At 33.9% G+C, this 16,607-nt stretch overlaps 1 protein-coding gene across 1 annotated transcript in view; it reads right to left on the reverse strand.

The window, feature by feature from the left end:
* Nucleotides 1–3,451: 3,451 nt before the first annotated feature.
* Nucleotides 3,452–16,607, reverse strand: part of LOC106875358 (guanine nucleotide-binding protein subunit beta-5) — a 76,890-nt gene continuing 63,734 nt past the window's right edge. The window contains exons 5-10 of the mRNA XM_014923450.3: nucleotides 13,657–13,783; nucleotides 13,014–13,157; nucleotides 11,198–11,338; nucleotides 9,081–9,177; nucleotides 7,493–7,659; nucleotides 3,452–3,595 (exon numbers count right to left, since the gene is read on the reverse strand). Of these exons, the coding sequence (XP_014778936.1) occupies nucleotides 3,584–3,595; nucleotides 7,493–7,659; nucleotides 9,081–9,177; nucleotides 11,198–11,338; nucleotides 13,014–13,157; nucleotides 13,657–13,783 (688 nt within the window). The 3' untranslated portion in view covers nucleotides 3,452–3,583. The remainder of the gene's footprint in view (nucleotides 3,596–7,492; nucleotides 7,660–9,080; nucleotides 9,178–11,197; nucleotides 11,339–13,013; nucleotides 13,158–13,656; nucleotides 13,784–16,607) is intronic.

The raw sequence follows: 16,607 nt of genomic DNA on the forward strand, positions 1-16,607 counted from the left end.
AAGATATATAAGACATAAACAATTCCATTTAAATACTTTTGTTATTAGAAACTCTTATTCTCTCAAGAGAAACATGTAAACAGTGACCATTCATTACAATAACTGTAGAGTTTCAGAAACAGAGGCATAATTTATGGGGAGTTTATACTGCCATTTTGATGAGGACAGTATCTATAAATAATCATTATTGATTATTTATTTATAGAATGTTTACATTGAATAATTAAAGAAAGTATTTCAATAATAGAACTATAACTATTCTAATAAAGATTGGCAGTTGTAATTCCACAGAGTGCATGTGTGCCAGTTGTATCAACCATGTAATACATTATTACTTCCATAGAAAAATATAACATTATTAATGCTAATTAAATAACACACACACACAATGGATACTATAGAAAAATATAACATTATTAGATAAGAGAGTATTGTAGTTCGCTTGAAGCATTGTGTATTGTTTGTAAAGAATAAAAAGTTTAGAAAGGTATAACAATGCACTATAGAACAAAAAATGGACTATATACCTGTTGTAACTTGGTTATCTATAGTCCGATGATATTTCGGAATTACAATTCCTTCTTCAGATCTTATTTGCTGGAGTCTCTGCTATAAACTTTATAATTCCGAAATATCATCGGACTATAGATAACCAAGTTACAACAGGTATATAGTCCATTTTTTGTTCTATAGTGCATTGTTATACCTTTCTAAACTTTTTATTCTTTACAAACATTATTAGAGTTACACATAAGTTAGCTAGGACAATGGATGTAAATAGTTTACTCCCACTGTACCTTCCTGAATATAGTAACACGCTTGAGGCAGAGAAACAAATGAGTGGCATTTAGATTTGAATCTCAAATTGATGTAGACTGTGATGATAACTTGTTCAAATCATGTCAGCATGAAAAACAATAAAAATAATAATGATGATGATGACATACATGTATGTGTGTGTGTGTGTGTATATATATATATATATATATATATATATATATATATATATAATGCTCCATATACATATAATGTTCCATAAACTAGAAACCCCGAAACAAGTACTACTCTTACCAAAGTTAGAACCAGACAATATCAATGTATGGTTTATAATATAAAGAACAAATCCACTGTAAACAAAAGATCCCTTAAGTTTAACCCTAAGGGGACTAGAATTTCAATCACAGACAATTTGGAAAACACACCATAGAAAAGATTCACAGCCAACAAGCACATCAAATGCATACATCATCAACTATCTCTCTCTCTCTCATACACACACACACACACATACATATATATATATATATATTAGAAATAATGAATTTCTAAATCTCTCAAGAGAGACTTAAGCAGTAGTGATGCGATAAAGTAGTTGTATACTGCCAACTTAACGTGACAGTCCCAATAAGGGAATATACTATTGCTGTTTAGCCCTAGGAAGCCAGACCGCTTCCTAGGGCTAAACAGCAGTAGTATATTCTCTTATTGGGACTGTCACGTTAAGTTGGCAGTATATATATATATATATATATATATATATATATATATATATATATATATATATATACATACATACATACACACATATATATATACATACACACAAACACACACACATATATATATCTGGTGGTGCTATTAAATTAGACAGGGCCTGGGCCTATACTGGCTGAAACCTATCTAAATTATACATATATGTTAATGTTTGTTTTTACGTTCAGTTATAATAATGACAATTTTACATTAACCTGAAAGGTACTCCATACTTTTGTAAAGTATAAACTTATTAAACAAGAATAGTATTGACAGTAACTTTGAAGTTTTGGCTAGTCCAATGATGGCTTAGCTGGCTGAAATTTTGAAGTTACTATCAATACTGTTCTTGTCAAAGAATAATATATATATATATATATATATACAAAGAGTACCTAGATGCATAAATCTCATAAGCCATATCTTAATTTATATAATTGAGGCATTTATTTACTGAGGGTGCTCCACTACCTACAGGAAATTAGTTGGGATTATGAACAACGTCTGCACAAAATAAATACAAAGAATTAATCCTGAATGTATTGATATAATAGTAGCATGTGCAATATCTCCTTTACGGTAAATATTCTAATGCCTCTAGATATTTTTGTGATTAGTTGCTTATTCTGCTGAGACAGTTTCCTGTGAATCCTTACTATAAATAGCAATCAACTGGAGCAACTGGAACGTATGAGAGGAATGAAATGAATATGTTTATATATATAAATGAAAAATTCCAGTCTTGAAAAAGTACTAAGAATATATCTAGAGTGCTCTGGTTTGATATCTTTAAATACCTTGGAAATACTAACAAGTTTTATATATACATATACTTATATATCCATATATACACATATCTATATACACATATACCTATATATATACCTATCTATATACTCATATACCTATATATATACCTATCTATATATATATATATATATATATATATATATATATATATATATACATACATACACCTATATATATACCTATCTATATATATATATATACATACATACACCTATATATATACCTATCTATATATATATATATATATATATATATATATATATATATACATACATACACCTATATATATATATACATACATACACCTATATATATACCTATCTATATATATATATATACCTATCTATATATATATATATATATATATATACATACACCTATATATATACCTATCTATATATATATATATATATATATATATACATACACCTATATATATACCTATCTATATATATATATATATATATATATATACATACATACACCTATATATATATATATATATATATATATATACACCTATATATATATATATATACACCTATATATATATATATATATATATATATACATACATACATCTATATATATATATATATATATATATATATACACACACACACACACATACCTATATATTTTATACATACACACACACACACATATATATACAAGTGCAGGTATATATATTCACAAATGTGTGTGCACGCGTGCATGCGTGTAGCTTTTGACGTATTCAGGAAAACAGAAAATAGGAGTGAATTGTGTTTATCTTTTGTTATTTAGACTTTGTGAACACGCACATACATATTGAATAGATTATACATATAACACATGTATGTATGTATGTATGCATGTAAGTATGTATGTATGGGTATATATATATAATCATGTGTGTATGTATATATATATATATATATATATATATATATATATGCACATTCAAACACAAAGCAGTTTCATGCATACACACAAAATGAATCTCAATCAGCTATCATTAATTGGCAGGACTTGAACAGTAGCCAGATTTGGACATTGGTCAACCTAATAATATTAGTGATATTGTTGCTACTGTTGTTTTTGCTGTTGTTACTGCTGCTGCTGTTGTTGTGTGAGAGGCAAGTCGATGAATAGAATCAAAATAACAAGAAATTTTTCAAGGAGGTGATGGTAAATTGGACCTCTTGCAGATGCGGAAAATACTTGCAAAATATTAATCTAGCAGAGCAGCCTGTTGGTTTCAAGCCCAAACCTGGAAAAAGAAGAAATAATTACATGAAAGTCACTTTTGACAAGATGGCAGTTGAAGGAAAATACCTCATTAGGGGGTATCTCATCATTTAATGCCCACTTTTCCATGCTTGCATGAGTCAGATGAAATTTGTCGAGACAGATTTTTTTTTGGCAAGATGCTCTTCCTGTTACCAACCAAAATAATATTTTCTCTTAGCTAGACAGGTTTTCTACAGAAGACTAGAAATGAACAACATTGCTTGTATACTGATCATATTCATTTACAACAAACATATGTCAAGACTAGGGTACACACAAACACACACACAATGGGCTTCTTTCAGTTTCCATCTACAAAATCCAAGGCTATAGTAGAAAACACTTGCCAAGGGGCCACACAGTGGGAAGCAAGCTTCTTAATGACATAGCCTCATCAGCACCCTATACTAAATACAAATATAGCAGGGCCTTATATATGTAAAACAGTGAGTTACAACAGTTTTTTTCTCGTTAACAGAGATTACCCATACTATTTATTAGTGGACAAAACTTCCTCTGGAGATGTTTAAAATCTGAAAACAATAGTCAAGGGAGTTAACTCCAATACGATCAGGTGGTGGAAGGTTTTTAAACAATGTGAATTCGACAAAGATCTGGTCTTTAAAGCTGATTGATAAAAGTTGGCTTTAAAAACAACCTGATCCTCTCTCAACTGCCCACCTCAAATCTGCAAATGTACTTTTATCAAATATCTTTAAGCAACTCATCATATTGGAATTAACTCCCTTGACTGTTTTCTATATTATACACCTCTTCAGAGAATTCTTGTGCACTAATTATTGGTATAATCTTAGTTCATTGAAGTTTTTTTGCAAGTTACTGTATTAAATATGCAAGACCCTACTGTATAAGTGAGTGAAAGGGAAGAGAGAGAGACAGCTAGAGAGGGAGGGAGAAAGAGAAAAAGAAAGGAGGGAGAGATATAGAATGAGACAGGTAGAGGAAGTTTTTCCACAAAATGAAAATATTAGATGCTTTAACAATCCATAATGAGGTTGATAAGCATCTCTTAATTCATATTACAAATATAACAAGAGATTTTTATTTTAATTTTATAAAAATAAATCAAAGCTTTTCGAACATGTTTGTATTTTTTATTTTACTTTATTTTGTTTTGCATTCAGTAGGACGGTCTTACGTGGGCTTATTTTGTTATAAATCTTATATTAAAAATACCAAGAATATTTAAATGGTCATGTGGTTAAGTAGATTGCTTCCCAATCACGTGGTTTCAGGCTCAATCATGTAATGTGGCACCTTGGACCAGAGTCTTCAACTATAGGCCGAGGCTGACCAAAGCTAGTGAGTGGATTTGGTGGATGGAAACTGAAAGAATCACTTACACACATACATACATATATATAATATTCATATAGAAGTTTGTGTTTGTATATCATTGTCTGATATCATATAATGGCTGTAAATGAGCATCACCATCATACAAGCGGTGTTGTTTGATTCGAATCTTCTGTGAAAAACAGGTCTGGCCATGGGGAGATATTACCTTGCTTGAAAACAGGTGAAGATTGGCAACAGGAAAGGCACTTGTATGTAAAAAATCTGTTGCAACAAATTTTGTGTGACCCAGGCAAGCATGGAAAAGTGGGTGTTAAAACAATGATGGTGATGATAATAAAAAGGTGTAAGACAATTTAGTCTAGATTACTGAAATGATAGCTCAGTCTTGAAGTGCATGATTTAGCATTTTACATCTGAATAGCAACCCCTATCGTTAATATCTCAACCATGAAGGAAGGAGTGAAATTTATTTTGTCATTCTGATTAACTGAAGCAAGCAGAATTATTTGTCTTTCCCATAGTTGTAATGCAAAAATGGAATAAAAATAAAATGTTTGAAGTCATGACTCAACAATCAAATGTCTAGTATTCTTGCACACAATTACATTGTGAAATATTTATATCAAATGTTACAAGGAACATTGACAGTGACTTTGAGGTACAATGATAAAAAAAATTTTATACATATAACTTCACATAAAAACAATATAATTAAAGAGTGAAATAAGCATCAGGGATACTTTGCTTCATTCAGGAGCTACTCAAAGGTATTGCAAGATCTTCTGAATCCACTGCAACATGGCAGACTTTTCCACATTATCATCAGGTATCTTAGGGCCACAAGTGTTTTGCCCCTTAGCCTGTACGCTTCACCTACAGAAAGATTCCACCTAAGGTCTCTTATTTCTTTATTGGAGCTAAACATAGAGGGGACAAACAAGGACAGACAAAGGGATTAAGTCGATTACATCGACCCCAGTGCGTAACTGGTACTTATTTAATCGACCCCGAAAGGATGAAAGGCTAAGTCGACCTCGGCGAAATTTGAACTCAGAACGTAGCGGCAGACGAAATACCGCTAAGCATTTCGCCCGGCGTGCTAACGTTTCTGCCAGCTCGCCGCCACCTAAGGTCTCTTGTCAACACTAACCCTAACCTGGATTCAGTTGCCATGCCTATCTCCTTGATAGCTTTCTTCAGTTGTTTGGGTTTCAGACCAATCTTCTGCAGGAAATATTATATCCATCTAACTGGAAAGCTATGGAAACTGACTTCAATAGGGAATGAAGCTGCATGCCATTCTTAACAAGAGCCTTGTCAGTTAAGTCTTGATATTTGGCTTTCTTCAGTTGGTGAGAAATGATCAGTTAGTCTTCTAGGGAACTGTAAGTGCAACCATAATGATTGTTCTTTTGCTCTTGTAGAGCAGGAACACGTCTGGTCAGAGTGATGTTACTGCTACCTATATTACTACTTTTAGATATCAAATAATGCCTTTACTACTTTACAAACATTAAATATTTTAATTACTATAGTAAATGTAATGTTAGTCCCCTATATTGCTAATCACTTAATTCTGAAGTATGTGTGGGTCAGCGAACCACCATCTATTTACAACTAGACACCACACAACTATTTACTAATCTCATCCTCTTTGGCACTTCAGGTTAACTAATTGGTCACAGTTCTGGCAAAAACTAGCAATGCATGTACTTCATTTCTGACAGAGATAGCTAAGGAACTGAAGCCATCCTCTTGAGTATATCCCATATTCTTCACACAACTCAAACACTTAACTCCCTAAATCCTCCAACTGGTCCACTCATAGTTGCAATAAAGCAGTACTTAGCCTGGAAAATATCACCCAGCCCTACAAATTCAATTCAATAGCTTTTGCTCACCACTATAATTCCAGCAAAGCCAATTGCTCCCTCTAATTCTTTGCTGTGGGTGTGCACAAATAAAAGAGAATCATGTGAGGAAAGAGGATGGTAGTGTATAGTGGGTTTGTAGCTAGATCCACAATGTCCTACTTGGCAGCAGAAAATGCCTCACAAGGCATGTGGCAGAGGCATGTTTGTGAAAGCCCAGATTCTCAGCAAGTAGTCAAACAAAATAACTGCTGCATGATTACAGTTATATCTGACATGGTTTGGTGATTGCATGGATAATGAAGATAAAATTAGCCAGACATTCCCAGGAGGGGTTGATATTGTTGGAAGGTATCTGAATCAGGGATATCTAGTTAATAGATGATCAATAGAGTATCCAGCAGTTCAATATGTAAAATATAAATAAATATCTGTAAATATGGAATATTGTTACAAAGTTAAACTATTTGTCTTCATTAAATATTTCTTCACATTTTGCAAATGTGAATATATTTATTTTCCTTACAAACACACACACACACATGACCAAGAAAATGAACACTGTCAGAAGGTGAAATTGTTGTGATCTCCAGTCAAAATCTTGAGAAGTGAGTGTTCCCACAGTGCCAGCTGTAAACAAAATAATAATATTCAATGATGTGTGTGAAATTGTATAAGATACTAACCTTTAGTGTGTAATCCCAGCTACCAGTACACAGAGCTGTACCATCAGGTGATACACCAAGACAGCTAACACGGTTTTCATGACCATACAATACACAGATACGGTTGCTCTTAAGGACATCCCATATATTTACGTTATAGTCATTATACCCAGCAAATAGTAACCGACCTACACATCACAGACAGAAACAGAGGATAAAGAACAGGATTACAAAAAAAGAAAATTATTTGTAAAAAGACATATCAACATAATATAACATTCACATTTAACACATTCAAGTGCACTTGGATGTGATAAGACTTTTCACTACGGAAATAGCCTTGTGAGAAAATTCTCCACTTAGATATGCATGAAAACATATTTGGAGTTGGGGGACTACAAGTGATGTCATATTTTTGTAGGATGCATGCATTTCTGTGTTGTTTTGCTTTGTCAGCTATGAAACGAAAATCTGTCACAGCCAGTAAGAATGAAATTATTTTTATTGAAACAGCATACAGATTGTTGGCTGGTTTACTTCAAACCACATAACTGCTGTCAGACATTAAAAAAACATAGCTTCTACTGTAGGATTAACAATGACAGACGAATTCAATATAATAAAGTATTTGGTAAAAATGTTATTTAGTGATGTCTGGAACTAGGGCTTACATTCAATAGATATTTCAGGCATCGCTGCGTGGTTTAAGTAGTGTGCTTTACAACCACATGATTTCAGGTTCAGTTCCACTGCAGAGCACCTTGGGCAAGTGTCTTCTACTATAGCTGAGTCAATCAATTATTTGTGAGTGAACTTGGAAGATGGAAACATCAAAAGCCCATTGTATATATGTGTGTCTATTTATATGCGCATGTGCACGCATGTGTGTGTATGTGTATATATGTGACTGTTGCCAGTGCCGCCTGACTGGCCTTCGTATGGTTTTCGAGCGAGATCGTTGCCAGTGCCCCTGGACTGGCTTTTGTGCGGGTGGCACATAAAAGACACCATTTCGAGCGTGGCCGTTGCCAGTATTGCCTGACTGGCCTTCGTGCCGGTGACACGTAAAAGCACCCACTACACTCTCTGAGTGGTTGGCATTAGGAAGGGCATCCAGCTGTAGAAACTCTGCCAAATTAGATTGGAGCCTGGTGTTGCCATCCGGTTTCACCAGTCCTCAGTCAAATCGTCCAACCCATGCTAGCATGGAAAGCGGACGTTAAACGATGATGATGATGATGATGATGATGATATATATATATATACACACATACATATATATATATATATATATATACACACACATACATATATATATATATATATATATATATATATATACATACGTGTGTCTGTTCCTTTGAGATTGTCCCCCATGATCACTCGACAACCAATATAGGTCTGTTTACATCACCCCCGCAACTTAGTGCTTTGGCAAAAGAGACTGACAGAGTAACTACCAGACTTAAAAATAAGTACTGGGGTTGATTTGCCTGACTAAACCTTTCAAGGTGTTTCCCCAACACGACTGCAGTCCAATGACTGAAACAGGTAAAAGAAGATGTAAAATCATACCAGAATTTTCAAAAATCCCAAAACAGACACTTACCACTTAATGAAAATCCTACAGAGTTACAACCAAAAATAATACTTTCTTTTTTATAGCAGTTCACCTCTCGGTCAGCTCGCAAGTCAAATAGTCGACACTGCAAAAAGAAATGGTTTTACATAATTGTTCTTACAACTGAAAATGCAAATTGCTGAGATGATTAACTACCAGAAACGCAACTGTGTGGTTAGCAGTTTCTATTTTGTTACTGACACGGTGTTATGTCCATAGCCTGGGTATTTAACTTTAATCACCAGAGATCAACCAGCTTTATTCATTTGTTTCACTTGTTTAACACTTCTGTAACCATATTTCTATTGAAATACTCTGCTTTTGTTGTACCTATGAAGGGTCATTATCCTAACAAGCACATGCACTGGTTGTATTTCACTTCCTTGTTATTATTATTAGTCAATTAGTTAACCATTTAACCAATTGACTATTCAAGTGTTTGAGTCATTACTTGCCGTTCACAACTTCATCAATGACACACACTTTCAACTCCAGCTCTGTTTCAGATCTGGCAATTAGTTAAATGATTAACCAATTGACAAAACTGGAGTTCACATCAAGAATCATGCCTTTGTTTTAATTGTTATTTGACTAAATTTTTCAATTTTCAAAGTTAAGTTCCTTTTTTTTAAAGCTGGTGTTTGGGACATAAATTAAGAAATACTGGTTCTCAAATTTTGGCACAGGGTCAGCAATTTCAGGGGGCAGGGAGGTAAGTTGAATACATTGATCCCCAGTGTTCAACTGGTACTTATTTTATCTCAAAAGGATGTCATCCTTGGCAGTATTTGAACTCAGAATGTAATGTCAGAAGAAATGTTGTTGAACATTTGTTTTTGATGTGGCAATGATTCTACCAGCTATTAACTAGAAACTTTGAATGAAGTTTTCAAGGACCAAGGATGGTCTTAGGCAGGTTTTTCCATGTTAGCATACGTTGAATGGGGACTTATTTGAAGCAGCTGCATGCTGTTCCTGTCACCAATCCTCAGCTGCTTTTCAAGTAAGGAATTTTTTTATAATTCTACTGCTCATTGAAAGAACAGAGCAAACTGGCCATAATGTAACAAGGAATGTAAACATTATATCACCATTTTGCACAAATGCTGATAAGAGAAGCTATGAAATGTCAACATTTACATGTGTAAGTATGCATACACACATACATGCACAAACAAAAAAGCTTTTTTTCAGTTTCCATCAAACAAATTCACTCACAAGGTACTGATCAGCCCAGGACTGTTCTGGAGTAAATGTAAATGATATATTAGGTGTATATGGGCCAATGGAACAGCATCAAAGTATAATTGTCACAAGCTGATATAGATAAGGTAAAAGCTGGAATCTGAGTAAACTAGTGGTGTATATAGTTTTACTAACCTTAATCATATCTCTCTGTCTTGAATGTCTTTAATTAGAGTTCACTTGGGGACACAAGAGAAATAGCATAAAAGATGTATGGGTAATTTGACACACCCCAATTTTCTGCAGCACATATTTAGGCAAAAAAAGGGACTTATTGCATTAAAACTAATAGGAGGCCCAACATTTGCATATAGGACATGGGGTAATTTTTTTGAGACATTTTTAAAAAAAGAATGTGTCTTAAATGTCCTCAAATACAGTAGTTTGAGTACCTCCTCAAAAGTAATCACAATTAATAGATAAAGGAAAATTGTTCCCAGAAGAAAGGAACTATCTTAAGAGGAAGCCCCAGGGAAAATTACATGATGTAGATATCATTATTGTTTAACAACTGTTTTCCATGCAGACATGTGTTGGATGATTTGACCAGAGTTGGCAAACCAGAGAGCTACATCAGGTTCCAGTCTGATTTAGATTGGTTTCTACCGCTGATGTTCTTCCTAATACCAACCACTTTACAGTGTATCTGGGTGCTTTTAACATGGCACAAATGCGAGTACTTTTATGTAGCACCGACTAAAGTGTTTTTTTACATGTCACCGGCACAGGACTCTCGTCGGCCATTCCTCTTCACCTATGATGATAAAATTATCAATGGTGATGACAGCATTTAAGGAAGTTGAATGGAGTGATAAAAGACAAGAAATAAAAAAGTGAAGAAGAGAAACGAAAAGACTAACCGTTGCATCATCAGAACCAGTAGCAAATGCATCACCACTGGGAAAGAATCTGACTGAATTGATGTCGTTTTCATGGCCTTCAAATACTTGAGTACATTCACCAGTTCTCATGTCCCATACCATTGCAACTTTATCACAACCCTGTCATCAAATAAAGAGAGAAAATGTACATCAATATCATTGCCACCATCACCAATGTTACCATCATCATCATTGCCACCATTGCTACCATGATCATCTTCATTATCATTACCAACCATCATCATCTTTAACATCATTGTTTTATGTTCACTTTCTATGCTAGTATGGGTTGGATAAGTTGAAGATCAAAGTCAACACATATTGTTAGTCACCAAGGTATGTTGGAGGATCAAATCATGTTTATAAATTTTAGTTTCTGAAACAGCAACCATAATGATGATGATGATGATATATATACATATATATATATATATATATATATATATATATATATATATATATATATATATATATACCCACTATTCAACATGTGTTTATTGAGGAGTGTTCCATCACCTTTATTTTAATGCACATCTTTCCATGCATGTAATGTTTGGTTAGAATATATTAAGGCAGATTTTCTATGGTTGGATGTCCTTTTTGTCACTAACCCTTAATTGTTTCAAAGCAAGGTAATGTTTTCCCTCAGCCAAACATGCTTTCTATGGGAGATTCTCCCTGCTTGACATGTAACCTGTCCTCTGCTGGAATTCCCTTGCAACCCATTTTCCCAACACTTCCACTATCCCACCACCCATGATTACCACCTGGTACAAGCCCCTCCACTCTCCCTCACTTGCCTATCTGCACACTCTCCATGCTCTCACATATCTACCATACTCCCCTCCTAGCCACTCCAATTTCTCACCATCACTTGCTACAGTCTCCACTTCTTCACTAAACATCTCCCATCACCCCTCACACTCTTATGGAACATATCCCTCTACCCCCTCTGTACCACTTATACTTGTCCCCTCAGTTCCCTGCATCTTCAACACCACCTGTCTCTCTATCTTTTCCTTTAACTTTCTCTTTCCTCACCTTTCTTTTCCAACTGGGATAGCCAAGAATCGCCTCTATAGTTAGACACCTATCTCTACCCCACCTATTATAATACTCTAATCTCTCTCCTGGCACAAAGCCACTTCCCTCGGTTCCACTCCTTCCCCCAGCTGAGAGGTCTTCATCTCACAAGTTACTTGGTGGCCCTGCTGGTGTTGGCGCCACATGGAAAGCAACAGTACTGGAGTCATATAAAAAGCATCCAGTACACTCTGTAAAGCGGTTGGCATTAGGAAGGACATCAGCCATAGAAACTATGTCAAAACAAATGAACCGGTGCAGCTCTCCTGCTTGTCAGCTCCAGTCAAACCGTCCAACCCATGCCAACATGGAAGATGGACGTTAAATGATCATGGTGATATATGTACATGCATGTGTGCATGTTGGTGCGTACCCTTGCCTTAACATTATGTGATGGTTGTAAATGAACAGCACCATCATACGAGCAGTATTCATTTCCCAGTCTTCAATGAAAAACATGTCTAGCAATGGGGAAATATTACTTTGTTTGGAAACAGGTGAAGGCTGGTGACAAGAAAGGCATCTGACAGTAGAAAATCTGTCTCAATAAATTCCATGTGACCCATGCAAACATGAAGAAGTAGATGTTAAAATGATGATAATTTAAATTATAATAGTGTAGAAATATTAATTTTATTGACAGTCAGCAGAAAGAAATGTAAATTCTGGTTTTTCCCTTGTCAAAAAAAAATTTGAAAAATCAAGTACTTACTCCAGATACAAACTGGTTACCATTTTCTGAAGGTGAAAGATTAATACTCATAACATCTCCTGCATGTCCATGAAAACTTTGAATCAATTGGCCACTTTCGACATCCCACAGTGCACATGTACTGTCTCCACTTCCTGTTAGAATCTAAAAAAACAAAATGTCAAATGTTTCTTGAAATATTTTATAAGATTTATTTTTTTTAATTTTAAATTTTGATTTTATCATAAATAAATAATAAATTATATGAATAATGATTTATATATAAATAAAGAATTATATGAATAATGATTCATCACATATGAATAATGATTTATATGAACAATGATTTATATGAATAATGATTTACTAAACCACCTGAGGCTGGCCTTGTTTTAACCCTTTTTTTTACATATTTTTGCTGAAAAACACTGTCCTTGTTTTAATTAATTTTTAAAATAATGAAGAATTTAGTAAAATAATTTAAACATTATGACATTATCAAGTTACTATTTGGAGTATAAACTGACATAAACCTTTGATGGAAGTTTTTAATTTAGATCATTTTATCCATTTGTTACCATATTTCTGTGGACATATACTGCCTTTGTTTCATTTAACTTTGAAAACTTAAAATATTAAAAAAAAAAACAGCTGTTCAGTTTACCTGTTGATCAGATGTGGTAAATGTACAGCAGGACAAATAACTGGTATGTGTAGCAACAGCTTTCTTTTTACTGGCAGGATCTTCATCCAAACTTAGTGGGTAAATGGTACATTTATTGTCCAGACCTCTGTATAAAAAGATAGACAGAAAGTTAGAGAGAAAGAGAGACAGGAAATATTGAAAAGTGTTTAACCATTTAACATTTCAGAATACTCTGTCAAATGTAATGCTTATTTATTCACATTGGTTTGAATTGATCATGCATTATCTTACAGCCTTGAGATTTTGATGATGGGATTGTTTATCCATAAAATGACATTGTAGGTGTAAGAGGCAGGATCTGCATGGTTTGAACATACAACAGGTAGAATTTTGAGGTTGGATATGGCCACTTTAAATGCTAAAGAGTTGGAACCTAGTTACACATAACTAACAAAGCTATCACACATACAAATGCACAGAGTTTTAAATGCACCCTGTGTGGCTTGCAAATAGAGCCATTGTTACTCAAACAAATGAAGAAGCACAATTTGTGAATGATTTTCTGTTGACTAGGATCCCTGGTGAGCTAAAAATATACAGAAGCTCAGATACAGTTGATAATGAAATTTTGTACCCAATCGAGTTCATCAACAAACTTACACCATCAGGGTCTCCACCACACATGTTCAAACGGAAGAAATAATGCTTCTGAGAAATTTAGATGCTACTAATGGACATTGCAATGGCACACACTACATCATTATCAGTTTACATGATCAGGTTACTGATGCTGAGGTTGCTTCTGGTCCTTATGCAGCATCAACTCTGCTAATCCCAAGAATACCACATGTATCTCAAGAAATGCAATTTCCATTCACATTTACACATAAACAATTTCCTCTCAAGCCAGCTTTTGCTTTGACATGCAACAAGGCACAGAGACAGACTTTTGAACAAATAGGAATATATCTTCCAACACAATTCTTCTCACATAGTGAGCTGTATGTTGCATTATCTAGAGTTCAAAAGAAGGCCAATGTAAAAATATTGGCTGAAAGAAATGGAAACAGTATGATTACTGACAATTGTGTCAGCAAGGAGATACTACTTTAAATCAAAATATGCTTTTTAGCAAGTTTCAGTAAATAGAATTAACACATAAATTATATGTAAAGTAACATATATTTGTGTGTAATTAAATTGTTTTGGCATATTTAAACAGATGCTGAATGAATGATATTGTTATATTAGATCATTTTAAATTTGGGTATATTTGAAAAAGTAAGGAAACGCCATTCCCATGTGTTCTCACAGCACCAGACTTTTGTGTGTGTGTTCGTCCATCCATCCGTCTGTCTATCTATCTATCTATCTATGCATACCTGTGTAAGTTCTACCAATTTTTAATGATAAATATATATAACAGACTGACTCTTTAAAAAAAGAGATTATGATTGTGATAAAATAATGAAAGCAATATTTACTAAGCAAGTGAGCACTATTATACAATGAAATAATTAGACATAAAATATAAAAATGACTAGAATTGGGAGTCAAATGTGGAAATATTATCGAGTGGCTAGCAGAAAACTGCCTAGAGGGTGGTCCTTCTGCTAGTAATGATAATAAAAAGAAATGAAATAGGACCAGTGCATGTGTATTATTGGTATAACGACCCTCCTGAGATACACCAAAATCACATTAAAAATCTTGCATACCAAATACAAATGAAATATAACAGTGTAATTGATTAAGCTTTCCTTGGATTGGTAGGTAAAAGTGATTACAGGGAGGAAGTAGCAAGGATGGTCTTGAAGGTTTCTACTCAAAAAAACACAGTGTGTTAGTGCTGGTGTAGAGATACAAACTCACCATGGTTTAAATGAAAAAGCTGATATGTTATCCAGTTGGCCATAGATACTGTAGAAATAAATAAATTTAAAGACATCCTAGAATATATAACGACCATATAGGTTGACCCTCATTGAAACAACTCATGGAAAATATCAGTTATTTTATTTGGTGTAAGAAGATGGCGAAAAATAATGATCAATGATAATAGAAATATATAAAGAATTTTGACATAAGATTATTTCAAGTCAATGGAAATGTTAGATACAGACAGCATATATAAAAGCAAGGGAGATACATTCTAAACATATATGTATATACACACAAAAATACTGAACAATGAGAATGAGTGCTCAACACTGCATTGGTAGATAGATTCTTTATTTGTGTCCTAAAGGTATCATTGGTTTCATGTTAAGAAATATCTTAACGATTTTTCAAGCCAATCACAAAGAAAAATTGGTGTTCGTTCTCCTTCATTTCTTGTTTTTGTTTACTGAAAATCCTTACATGATCTCAGTGTAACTTTCCATGTTCTAATCCAAAATGGAGACAAACACCAATTTTTCTTTGCGATTGGCTTAAAAAAAACGTAAGATATTTCTTAATATGAAACCAATGGTAGCCTTAATACACAAATAAAGTATCTTTATGTATGTATATATATATACACATATATGTATAAAAAGAAAGCACACAAATGGGTTAATGTGAACATTAACCAATTCATGTTCTTTCCTTATGTAAACGCCACATCTGGTTCCTTCCCTACATTGGATTTGGAACCCGCAGTTGATTGCAATGCTGCATACTGGCCAGCATGTGTGTGTGTACAATTTCATATACCTGTATATTTACACGGATGTGTATATTAATTTGTTCAGATGCATGTGGATGTAATCCCGACCATAAATTGGCATCCTTGTTTTTAAAATACCTCAATTGAAATGAATCCCGCATACAATTAATATGTGGAGGCGCTTGGCTTAGTGGTTAGGGTGTCAGCATCATGATCGTAAGATTGTGGTTTTAATTCTTGGACTGGGCAACGCGTTGTGTTCTTGAGCAAAACACTTCATTTCATGTTGCTCCAGTCCATTCAGCTGGCAAAAAATGAG

This window comes from Octopus bimaculoides, chromosome 2 (assembly GCF_046866305.1).
Source record: "Octopus bimaculoides isolate indiv1 chromosome 2, ASM4686630v1, whole genome shotgun sequence".
Lineage (NCBI taxonomy): Eukaryota > Metazoa > Mollusca > Cephalopoda > Octopoda > Octopodidae > Octopus > Octopus bimaculoides.